Source organism: Ornithorhynchus anatinus, chromosome 13, assembly GCF_004115215.2.
Source record: "Ornithorhynchus anatinus isolate Pmale09 chromosome 13, mOrnAna1.pri.v4, whole genome shotgun sequence".
Classification (NCBI taxonomy): Eukaryota; Metazoa; Chordata; class Mammalia; order Monotremata; family Ornithorhynchidae; genus Ornithorhynchus; species Ornithorhynchus anatinus.
In genome coordinates, this window is record NC_041740.1 from 12,916,925 (window position 1) to 12,929,203 (window position 12,279).

General features: G+C 41.2%; 1 protein-coding gene across 15 annotated transcripts in view; it reads left to right on the forward strand.

Annotated features, from left to right (window-relative positions):
• Positions 1 to 8,488, forward strand: part of PARD3 (par-3 family cell polarity regulator) — a 471,934-nt gene extending 463,446 nt beyond the window's left edge. For all 15 annotated transcript variants that reach the window (XM_029077450.2, XM_029077456.2, XM_029077446.2 and 12 more), the window contains 2 exons: positions 747 to 874; positions 6,450 to 8,488. In XM_029077450.2, the coding sequence (XP_028933283.1) occupies positions 747 to 874; positions 6,450 to 6,843 (522 nt within the window). In that variant the 3' untranslated portion in view covers positions 6,844 to 8,488. The remainder of the gene's footprint in view (positions 1 to 746; positions 875 to 6,449) is intronic.
• The last annotated feature ends 3,791 nt before the right edge of the window (positions 8,489 to 12,279 follow it).

A 12,279-nucleotide genomic window follows, 5' to 3' on the forward strand; every position in this document is an offset into this window, starting at 1 on the left:
TAAATCCTTGTAATCTGAAATAGACTACATCAGTAGAACTACATTCTTTCAATAACACTATGATGTCTTAAGTTAGCAAAGTTTGGTTAATCAATTAATAGTACTTATTGAATGCTTACTGTTAAGGTGAACAAAACTATTCTGATTTCTCTTTAGCAAAAAGGAGTGACATAATTACAACTAGACTAGTGTCATCCCCTAGCCTAGGAAGCTGTTGGGGTTTTCTGAGGATGGAAGTCTTACTCCTTATTGCTCAATAGGCAAACCCCAGCTACCAGGCAGGGCCTGGCCTGTGTAGAGTATAATTGGAGGGGCATGAGGGTGCTAGGGGACTTCTGCTTGCCAGTTAATTCTCCACTTCCACAGATTTTTAGAGCCCAGAACAAGTTTCAGGCCCTTGGGCGATTTCACAGAAAGCTAAGATTACAGACTATGGTTAAAACTGTCCTATTCTCCTGAACTTTGGCAAGTCCATGTCTGCCCTGCATCCCTCCATTCTGCTTTTACCATCATTTCAGAAGCAGAATGAGGGATGCGTGGACAGCCAACCTTTCTTGAGACATTCTGGCAGTTAAGTCCTCATAAACACCAGTGCCTTTTTAATGCTGAAGGAGAGCAGTCACTACAGTAGAAGTCAAATCTTAATTTACAGATAAAGCCCTTTTTAAATAACTTGAACTAAAGTGACTAGTTATTCCATCCTTATAGTCTTTTTTTAAAATACCTTCCTTTATTTTTCTCTTTAGCCAAACACCAAAACATACACCCAGAGTGGACGACATTCCGTATCTGTAGAAGTACAGATGCAGCGGCAGAGGCAGGAGGAGCGAGAGAGTTTTCAGCAAGCCCAGCGCCAGTACAGTTCTCTACCCAGGTAAGATTCTCATCTCAAACCCCGACTGGCTCTCCAGCCTAGGAGCAATGATAACAGAGAAGCAGCGTGGCTCGGTGGTAGGAGCACGGGCTTGGGAGTCCAGAGTTCAAGGGTTCAAATCCCGGCTCGGCCGCTTGTGACATTGGGCAAGTCACTTAACTTCTCTGTGCCTCAGTTACCTCATCTGTAAAATGGGGATTAGGACTGTGAGCCCCATGTGGGAAAACCTGATCACCTTGTATCCTCTCCAGCGCTTAGTGCTTTGCATATAGTAAGCGCTTAACAAATAGCATTATTATTATTAACTAACAGGGTTCCTCCTGGTTTATATACCATGGCCTCAGGCAGAGGAGAAGACATCTCCAAACAGGAAATTACTTCGTTCTCTTGGTGGGGGGAGCAGAGATTCAAGGGATCGTGCATGATTTCACCTAGTCCAGACTTTTGGGTAACAGTGGCCAGCCGGGCAGGGCCTCTGACCAAAAAAAAAAAAAAAAAGGCTCTCTGAAAGGTCAGATAGTTTCAGAGTGAAAACACTTAAACAGCATGTGCCCCCACAGAAATAGCCAAAACATGTTTCCAGATGAGTAAACCAAAGGGACTTCTGAATGACTTACCTGCCCACACATTTGCTGCATTCTACTGTATTTCAAACAAATGTGTCCAGGTAAATAAATATTCAGAATAAAAATTTTGAATACCTCCCTCTCTGGAGAAGAGCTGTACTGTTTTGCAGAAGCTGTAACATCCGGCATGGTTTTCTTGTGCGGCCTCTTTGAGCAGGTCACTTATGATCAACCACTTCTGGACAAATTTCCACTAGAATTCTTGATTCTGCAAGTTGTATTGTACTCTCCCAGCAGTGAGAAGCAGCATGGCCTAGGGGATAGAGCATAGCCATAGGAGTCAGAAGGGCCTGGGTTCTAATCCTAGTTCTGCCACTTGGATGTTGTGTGACCTTGGGCAAGTTGCTTTACTTCTCTGTGCTTCAGTTACATCTGTAAAATGGCGGTTAAGACAGGGAGTCCCATGTCGGCCTGGGACTTTGTCCAATCCAGTTTGCCTATATCCACCAGTAGATTACCTAGTACCTTAATACTTGCCCCAGTACAGTTCCTGGCAAATAGCAGGTGCTTAACAAATACTGCAAGTTTAAGCACTTAGTACAGTGCTTTGTGCACAGTAAGAGCTCAATAATATGACTGAATGAACAGTACAGTGCTTTGCACATAGTAAGTCCTCAATAAATATGATTGACAAGAAGTTGTCAATGCTTTGAAATGGCCAGATTAGATTTATTCTAATCAGTATCTATCCAGCAGCAGTGATAAGCGATGAGATCATTATCATGGCCTCCATCTGCTTCCTTGCTTTTTCATCTTAAAGATATTAATGATATAATGTTGCCTCTGAAATTTTCTGGCATTTTTTTTTTTTGGACAGAGTGTATGAAGATGTCTAGGCAGTCCTTCCTTCTCGTCTTGAAAGCCTAGGCAGCTGTGTCATAAATCCTGAATCAAGTACTCTTCTTAATGCATTGACTTACTCAAGAGTTGGCACAGGATTCTTATCATCATAACTTGGCAGGTTCTTACCTCCTTCTTGATGGTGGAGGTCACTCAAGTGTTGTTTGCCATTTCCTCAGGATATCCTCCAGCTCTACAAAGAAGCAAAACCCATATATTCTCATCCAGGCAGTTATGCAATAGAGCGAATGGGTCCATAGACCCTCTGTGCCTCTGAATTGAAAACTTCTCTTTAGCCTTTAGACCTTAGCCATGATTAAAGGCTTCTAACAACATTGTTTTGGTCTGGATCATGAGGAAATGCAAAAGAATTGCAGTATACTTTCTTACTGCTTTAAATTATTCCTTAGGCTTTGAATTATTTGTATCCAACTGACTAATCCTAGTGTTTATGTTCCACCTGGGTAGAAAGACACCCTCTTGCGTTTTACGGGTGCTCACAGCTGAGGTTTTGTCGGGGTACAGAAAAGCTGCTGAAATAAACAAGGTACACAGCTCTTAGGAGGTCATTTTAGTTAAAGCTCTATGGAGGTGGGGGTGCAAAGCTTTGGTTGTGTGTAATGACAGTTAAAAAAAGGACTGTATTGTGGACATTGGAAATGTCAGATTCAGTTGCAGTTTTCTTTTTTAATTCTACTTGCACAATCTCTCCATTTTGTTTTGTTCCATTCAGTTTCAATTGAAATCGAATACCTCTACATAGGGCATTTTTGGCTCTACTTTTCCCCAAAAAATTGTTTTAAAGGTCAGGTCTGCTACTGAGGAGCTATACATATTTAACATACTTTCCTTTCTTTGAAAAATCTATTAAAATGGAATTGGAATACCTGAAGAGTTGGGGTTTTAAGAAGTTCAAGATTATATTTTGTCTACTTTTTTAAAATAGCCAAAGAACTGAACCCTCACTTAACTTCTCTGTGCCTCAGTTACCTCATCTGTAAAATGGGGTTTGAGACTGTGAGATCCATTTGGGACATGGACTGTGACCAACCTGATTATCTTGTTTCTACCCCAGTGCTTAATATAGTACCTGGCAGATGGTAAGCGTAACAAATACCATTTTAAAAAATGAACCTCAGAAGAACAGGAGGGCAGTTGGAAAGGGCTAAACAAAATTAGGTCTCATCCAAGTTTCTGACATGCGAATTTCTTCAAAGACACTAGATCTTTAATTCTCGGATGTTGACAATTAGTAGAGTTTTGTCTAAACAAATTGGTATGGCATTTGAAATTTAAAAAAAAAACAAATGACAAAAGTGAGGGTAGGCCAGGCTGACGCAGAACATAAAATAAAACAAATGGCTCGAGCTGCATCACCCCTCTATTGTGGGCAAGATAAGATGGTTTGAATTAGAGCGCGGTAAAGGAGCCAAGGGTGGTTTGTACATTTAAACGGTAATTAGGAAAATCTATAGCAAGGATTACAGTTACATTTTCAAATGTCAGATGAGAAACATTAGCCAGCCCTCAGTTGAGAGAACTATGGAATTCAAAATTTGCATGGGGCCTGGGAAAGAAAAGGATAGTGAATGTCTCCCAGCTTCACGCCCCAGTTATTCCAGACCTCTCCCTCTTTCTTGAATTAACTCTTCTACCTTTTCTTTCCTAACAGAGAACAGGAAGAAATATGTTCAGTCAGGACTACTGAATTTCTTTTTGTCATTTTTCTCTCTGAGTTTAAGTTTTTCTTCCATTTCCCTCTGCTTTCTCATTTTAACCCTTTTCCTCCTTCCTTCTTTGAGCATTTCACTCAGCCACCCCTTCCATGTTCCCAAGCACGCAATCTCTCACCTGCAGACTTCTGCTCTGATTCTTGAAGTTTCAGCAAACCAAATCCATCTGACAATATCTGATAGGCAACCAGCAGTGGAGGAGAGATGTAATACTGACAGCATGGAGTACTGAATACACCAATACTGGAGTATTGAAAGTTTTACCCAAGCGCTATTGTCCAGACCTAGACATTAACTGAAGGGTGTGAGACATCAAAGTCTTTTGGGACCAGTCTGTTCTTTAAAACCTTCAAAGCCAGAAAATGTATGCATGTTTTCTTCAATGTTACCAGCACACAGGTTGGAACCTTAAGGGAATTTCTATCAGCTCTGTTTATCCTCTAGGCTGTAAACTTGTTGTGGGTAGGGAATGTATCAACCAACTATGTTGTATTCTCCCAAGCACTTAGTACAGTGCTGCACAAAGTAAGTGCTCAATACCACTGATGATGGTGGTTTGAACAACTTTTTTTTAACAGTATTTGTTGAACACTTAATATGTGCCAGGCATTGTGCTAAGACTGGGGTAGATACAAGATAATCATATTGGACGCCGTCCATATCCCACATGGGCTCACCTTCTTAATCTCCATTTTATAGATGAGGTAACTGAGGCACAGAGAAGTTAAGTGACTTGCCCACAGTCACACAGCAGACGAGCAGCAGAGCCAGGATTAGAACCGCAGTATCGCTTTGCAGTTGTCTTTGCGCTTGGGGTTATCTAACATTCCTGAGTATCCACTGAGTGGGGGCTGCCGTTCCTTGTACAACAGCAAATACAAACTCAACCAAGGACTTCTTCCTATGATAGGCTCTGTGAGGACACACCTCAGTAGCCTAGAAATGAAATGAGGCAGCAGGCTGCTTCTGACACCTAAACACTTCCCTCTCCTACTCGGTTTATTGTTCTCACTAAAGTTTGTGGTTAATGTCAACTCTCTGATTGCAGGCAGGCACTTTCTACTACCCATCCTTTACGTACTTTGAATTTTAAAGTTAAAATAACTTAGGCTTGCAGCAAATGAATGCTTCAGATTAAGAGTTTTGCCTAGATAAAATTAGAGGATATAGTCCAGCCTTCATCAAGCAGAACCAGAGAGCTAAACTGGAGCTCCTTCAATTTATCATTGTCATTTAGAGGAGGAATATGGTGGTTTGCTGAATTGAAATTCTCCCTCTGTTTCAGATCAGCTTTTTCCCAGCCCACTTTCATGGCCCATCTGACTGTACGGAAGGTTCCACTGGGGGATGAAAAAGCTTCATCCGCCTTTTTCCATGCAGGAGTCAATAAGCCACGTGACAGCTGAGCGATATAGACTGTTGCTAAATGATTTTTTGTATTGATAGAGATGGAGCAATATGTTTTGTTTTATTGCACAAGTCTCTTCCCTGCTTCAGAGATGAAAATTAGTACCCTTCTTCCACTTTGGGCCCCGAATTGTTTTATTTTAGCCTAGCCTTATTTGAAATTTATAAAAGCATTCAGAGACTTGATAGCAAATTATAGATGTTTCAAAACAAAGTTTCCTCCAATGAATGGTCCATTTTATTGCAAAAAGAGTTAAGAATTTATAATGCCTATCTGTCTATTAGTTTACCCTGGGGTGGTGGAATGGATATTAAGTAGGTTATTTTGTCCCTTAGATTAAGTGGGGTAGGTGGGGGGCGGGGGGCGTGCTTACTATACAGAACTCCCTAATTCTAAAATCTGTAACAGCTTGTACTCTGAAGAGTGTCAGCAGCTGACATGGACAACCTGAAAGCTGGTGCTTTAAGGGTCTGCCTTGTTGCATTTTTAATCAGCTAGGAGTCTAGACTTCAATCTTTCATAACAACTTGTATTATAATCCATTACGTGTACTCCATTTTATCTAGTGTTTTTGGCATTATGGTGGCAGCTGTGTAAAATATTTGTTTTGCTTGTTTAGAATTGAATTGTAGCATTTAAGGCGAGCAATTATTGCTGTACACAAGCTGCCAAATTCCCAATGTGCCCCATCAAGAAGCTTGCAAATGCTGCTGAGTTGCAGGAGAGGTGGTTATCTCAGGCAGAACAGAAAAGGTGTCCGCCTGTCTAGTCAAAGAGAGAAAGGAAAGGGCGTACTCTGCTTACCGGAGCGCTGATCAGCTTTTGGGCGAGGAAGCCGGAATTTGGGGACCCAGGCTTTAAGAAAGATAGTTGTTCTTTTTCCAACCTGTGCTGTGAAGGAAGAGAAAGGAGCGTTTTAATTAAAAAAAAAAAAACTGCTCATCAAAATTTCCAAAATTTCTTTTCAGACAAAGCAGAAAAAATGCCAGTTCTGTGTCTCAAGACTCCTGGGAGCAGAACTACTCACCTGGTGAAGGGTTCCAGAGTGCAAAGGAGAACCCACGCTACCTGAGTTACCAGGGGTCCCGAAATGGCTACATGGGGGGCCATGGCTTCAATGCCAGGGTGATGTTGGAGACGCAGGAACTGCTTCGCCAGGAACAGCGGCGGAAAGAGCAACAGCTCAAAAAGAAGACCTCTTCTGATGGACCAAACAGCTATGACTCCTATAAGAAGGTCCAGGACCCCAATTTCACACCCCCAAAGGGCCCCTTCCGGCAAGACGTGCCCCCATCCCCTTCTCAGGTAGCCAGGCTGAACCGATTACAGACTCCTGAAAAGGGACGACCATTCTACTCGTGAGGGGGAGTAAAGGTAGATTCCAACGTATGATGCAATAAAGAACATTTTCCTATGAAGACTTGTATTTTGAAAAGTTTTTTCTTTTTTTTTTTTCTTTTTTTTAAAGCTGGATGGTACTAAGGAATATATCTGTTGTCTGTTTCAGTGCCTTTAGCAATGTGGGCAAGGAAGTGATGTCCGTGCCGCTAGGTCTCAAGTGTTATTTCCATGGCAGGATTTTTCCACCACCTGACAATCATCCTGTAATTACACTTTAAACATCTCCCTTGGCTTCCCAGCATCTTAGCCCAGCATCCATTCGCTATCCCTGGCACATTATTCAGATTTGCAAGATTGCCTTCTGCTCTTTCACCAACATGCAGCTTTGTTGCATAAAATGAACCTCAAATAGAAGACAGCATTCTACATCTTTTTTACTCACTTGGATGTGGGATTATGTATCAATCTCTGAGGGAAAAGAGATCTCTGAGGGACCATGCTTAAAGATGTTTTGTGGTAGAATCATTTACAGTACTTGTTGATCAATATTTAAGCACCCTGTCTCCTCCCTCAGCTCATTTGAGAAGAAAACCCATCTTTATCCTTACGCATAGTTCAGAGCAACATTATGGTTTTAGTAATCACAGGGATCCTTTTTTTTACTAGTTTACCTTATATCTCAACATTATCAGCACAATAATCCTAATGAAGACTATAGAAATATATATTTATAAATACATTTTCTCCATCATGACCATGAAGCATTCTTCCACTTTCATAACCACAGAGAAAGAGGCCCACATTTACCACTGGTACAGAGGAGTGTGAGTGGGCTGACTAAACTGAATTTTAACATGTGAAAATGGTGTACAAGAAAAGCACTCAAAGATTGAGGCTACCACCCAATCGGTGTTGATAATTTCTCTAGGTATTTTTTGGACCGGAGGGTTTAGAGCAGCACAGAGGAAATCAGACGGTTGATTTTTGGATCAAAAAGCTAATCTGCTTCTTACAATTTGCAGGGTCTTGCTACCACTGACGGTTGCCTTGTGCTTCCATCTACTGTATCTTTGTATTGTGATACCACACTAAAAAAAACCCCTCTAAACTGTATGAATTAAAGATAAGTGGAAGAAAACTGTTACACTTCATACTGAAAACACCAGTGTCCAAAAATAACTAACAAAAAAGATTGCTCTAGCAGTGATATTTTTAATGTGCATATGGGATATGAGAATTTCTGTTGCAGCAGCTGTTTTTACGTTTGTTGGTATGAATTTCATGTATTGTAAAATATAGCTGGGTTGCTAAAGTGCCTGCAAATCCTGTGAAAAAAAAGCTTGAGATTAAAGCTCAGCATATCATGTAAAAAAAAAAAAAAGACAAATCTTGTATTGCGTGATTTAAAATATGCCTATTTTTTTTTACTGGCACATTTTATTTTTGCGTCAACCTGTTTTTAGAACATATGTGAAGACCTCTGCAAAGTATCTGGTATTTTGTGCCCGTTTGTTCATGGTTTTGTTGTTAATACAGTGTTTAAAATTGTTACTAATGAGTGACATTGGATGACTATGGCTCTTTTTACACAGCATTCCCAAAACTGTGTGAAACAGCTTTCCCTGTACATATGAGATTTAGAATAAAAGTCTGTTTTCATCTTGTTCTCAGTAGTGGTTGTTGATTTTCTGTGGAACCCCTCAACAGTTTTAAAAGCTTTAGGACTTCAAAAGAACCAGAAGTAATTTTCTCAGAGTCCTGGTGAAAATCTCATTTAGTCTCTTTGTGGCTATAGAAACACAAGAGGAATAACCAAACCCACTTACACCCAGAATTATCAAAAAGATCTCATTAAAATGGCTGGGATTCCTTGAAAAGAGGAAAACACTCACTGTCCTTCCCAAAACACTAGAAGTGGGACTACATACATGTGGTCTTTGAACTTCTGACAACTGATTCTCCTGAATGCTGCAGGATAGCTGAGAACCAATTTTCTCTTAGGAATGATGTTACAGAATACCCAAACAACTTGCATTTGTTGGGTTGAAATTGGGAGGAAATGTTTTAAGGACACAGTGAAACAAAGCCTCAGAGAATGCTGCATCCCACCTGAAAACTAGAAGTAGCATGGCCTAGTGGAAATCAATAAATTGTATTTGAGCACTTGTATTTGAGCATTGTACACTTGGGAGAGTACAGTATAACTGAGTTGGTAGACACATTCCTTGTCCACAACAAACTTACAGACAGGAGGAGGAGGAGCCAGTAATATGTAGACATAAGAGTTGTAGGGCTGAGGGAGGAGTGATAAAGAGTACAAATCCGAGTGTATGGGTGATACAGAAAAGTGTGGGAGAAGAGGAAATGAGGGCTTAGTCATGGAAGGCGTCTTGGAGATGTGCTTTTAATAAGGTTTTGAAGGTGGGGAGACTGTCGGATGTGAAAAAGGAGAGCATTGCAGGCCAGAGGCAGGATGTGGGTGAGAGGTTGGCGGCGAGACAGATGAAGTGCAGTAAGTAGGGTGGCATTAGAGAAGCTAAGTGGGTGGACTGGATTGTAGTAGGAAAGCGGTGAGGTGAGGTTGGAGGGGGCAAAGTGATTGTGTGCTTTAAAGCAGATGGTAAGGAATCTCTGGAAACAGCATGATGGGCCTGAGAGAGGACCTAAGGATTAGCTCACTTGTCTGCTGTGTGACCTTGGGCAAGTCACTTAACTTCTCTGTGCTTCAGTTGCCTCACCTGTAAAATGGGGATTAAGACGGAGCTCCATGTGGGTCATGGTCCGTGTCCAACTCGATTATCTTGTATCTACCACAGTGCTTAGTACAGTGCCTGGCACATAGTAAGTGCTTTACAAATGCCATTTAAGAAAGAATAATATAGTTGTGGAGAATAGCCCACTGTGGCATCCTATTATCAAACAAGGAGTGGCTCTTTTTGAGCAAAATCTTGTTGAGGAAGGAAAGGCAAGGAGATAAAGTTGAAAACAGCACCAGGTGTGGCAAACATTATGCATGATAACACAACAAGGAGCAGTTTTTTCATGTACCTGATGGGGTCAGGGACTTTGAATCACACATTGGACTTTTTACCACAAATGCATTCTGGTAAATTTCACCATCCGTGGTATGTTCTTTGAATATGATGGACAACTCTACATGTTTCAAATGAGAGGTTGGTTACTGAACCAAATTTGGGAGCTCTATTTTTACAAAATTACCCAAAATTGTGTATACACTCAATTATAAATGAGTAACGTAATACTGAGCCGGAGTGTTCCGTGAGAGGATAGCAGATTTTTACTTCAACGGAAGTACAGTGGCACAGCTCAGGTAACCACACCTCATTCCCCAGCCTTTTTCAAAATCATCTTCCCTTTCCCCACCTTCCAGTTCTTAAAATTATTTGCTCATGGCTCTGTGCACCCTCATCGCTGGAGCTAGTGCTATAAAGGAGACTAGTGTTAGAAAACCAAAATCAAGACATTTTGAAATTTACACCCTAAGCTGCCCATTGCCTGTATCTTCAACAGTGTTTGAACTGACATCCAGGGGCCATGAGGGCTGGCCTGCAGTTCCAAGGTCCTGAGTCATAAGCTCCAGCCTAACTACTTATTTCACTATCACCTGAAGGTAAGCTGCTCTTGCCTAACCTTAAACTCACTTCTCACTCTTAACTTTCCCATCTCACTCTTTAATAAAACTATATTCCCAGTACCAGAAGCCCTCAATGTCTGTATCAATCCTCAACACCTCTCTTTTAATTCTCACAATTGATCTGCTGCTCAATCCTGCCGATTCTTCCTACGCCACATCTCCTGGATCTGTCCCTTCCTCTCCTCCTAAACACCTTCCACTTTGGTCTAAGTTCTGGTCATATCATGGCTAGACTATTGTAAAAGGTCCTCCCTTATCTCCCTACTTCCAGTCTCTCTCCTCTTCTATCTATTCTTCACTCTGCTGCAAGGATCACCTTCCTGAAGCATGCTCAAGATTCAGCTCTTTGCTCCTCAAAACCCTCTACATGGCCCTCACACTCAAGCAAAAACTTCTCATTTGACTTCAAGGCTCTCTGCCAACTCACCCCACTCTGAGCATACGCTCTCTTCACCCACTACTTACCCAGCTAGTTTTATTCCTCCCAAACTAGCCTTCTAACTGAATCTTGTTAACCTCACCACTGTCTCCTTGTTCACTTTCCCCCTCGTTTAGAATTCTCTGCCTTCCCAAGCCTGAAAGACTGCATTCCACCTGATTCAAAGCCACACTTGCAGCATTTCTTCCAACTTTTTTTCCCTGATCCTCATCATCCTAAACTATATAAGCCCATCAGCCATCTCTGACACACATCAATCACTCGTATTTATTGAGCACTTACTGTGTGCAGAGCACTGTACTAAGTGCTTGGGAGACTACGATATAACAGTGAGTACACGTTCCCTGCTCACAACAAAACTTGGTCTAGAGGGGTAGATGTTAATATAAATACATTTCAAATACAGACATTTATTCAATTGTACATTCAATTTTTTATTTTGATTCCTCTGCAAATACATTTATGTCTGCCTCCCCTGTGAGAGAGTAAGTTCCCGGTGGGCAGGAAATGTTTGCCCACATTTGTTTTTTTACTTCCCTGGCCCACGAGTGGGCACTCAATAAATGCTATCACTACTACTGAAACAAACACAAGGGGTATTTATTTCTCAACAAACTGCTAAGAGAGGCCTAGGCTGGAAAAAAATCTTCAATTCCAATTCTAACCCGTTCACTCTGAATTAAAAACTCAGCATGTCATTTTATATAGGGGCACTGTGCTGATTTGTGTTTGCACAATGTTTTGAGAATCAAAGGCGCCATCTACATTTTTAGGAATTTTATTATTAGTTGTTCTCTGAGCAAATACGGAGATAGATAATGTCTTTGCCCAATAGGGGAGTTTTCCATGAACTAGCAGTAAAGTCATCAGAGTCCTGTGCTTGACATCAGTCGGTTGCCATAGCAATGATTACCCTGTCACATATTTCAGATTCTATCACAGCAGGATTAACCAAAAGGAATACGGCATGTCAAGTACATATCAACCTTTTTGATTCTTCTGCACTGGACATAATTAGAAAGGGGAGGTGGAAGATAGTTGGATGGTGTGGCTAATTCTCACACTGATCGGGAGGTCCATTAGGAATGGCTGAATTTGAAGCTATTCACCTCAACTGTCACTATGAAGCAAAAAAGACCTAAAGAGAGAGCAGAGGACTTGAAGAAAAGCAGGAACCAAATCATATAAAGCTTCACAGCTTATAACTGACATTCTTAATTGGACTGAAAAGTGAAAAGATAGAGGGCCTAGGTTTTAAAGCAGAAGTACAACCTGCTCAATTCAGTGCTTGGGAAACACAATGAAGAGGGGACTCAGTTAATTGCCTTGAGTTAATCAATCAGTGGTATTTAATGAGTACTTA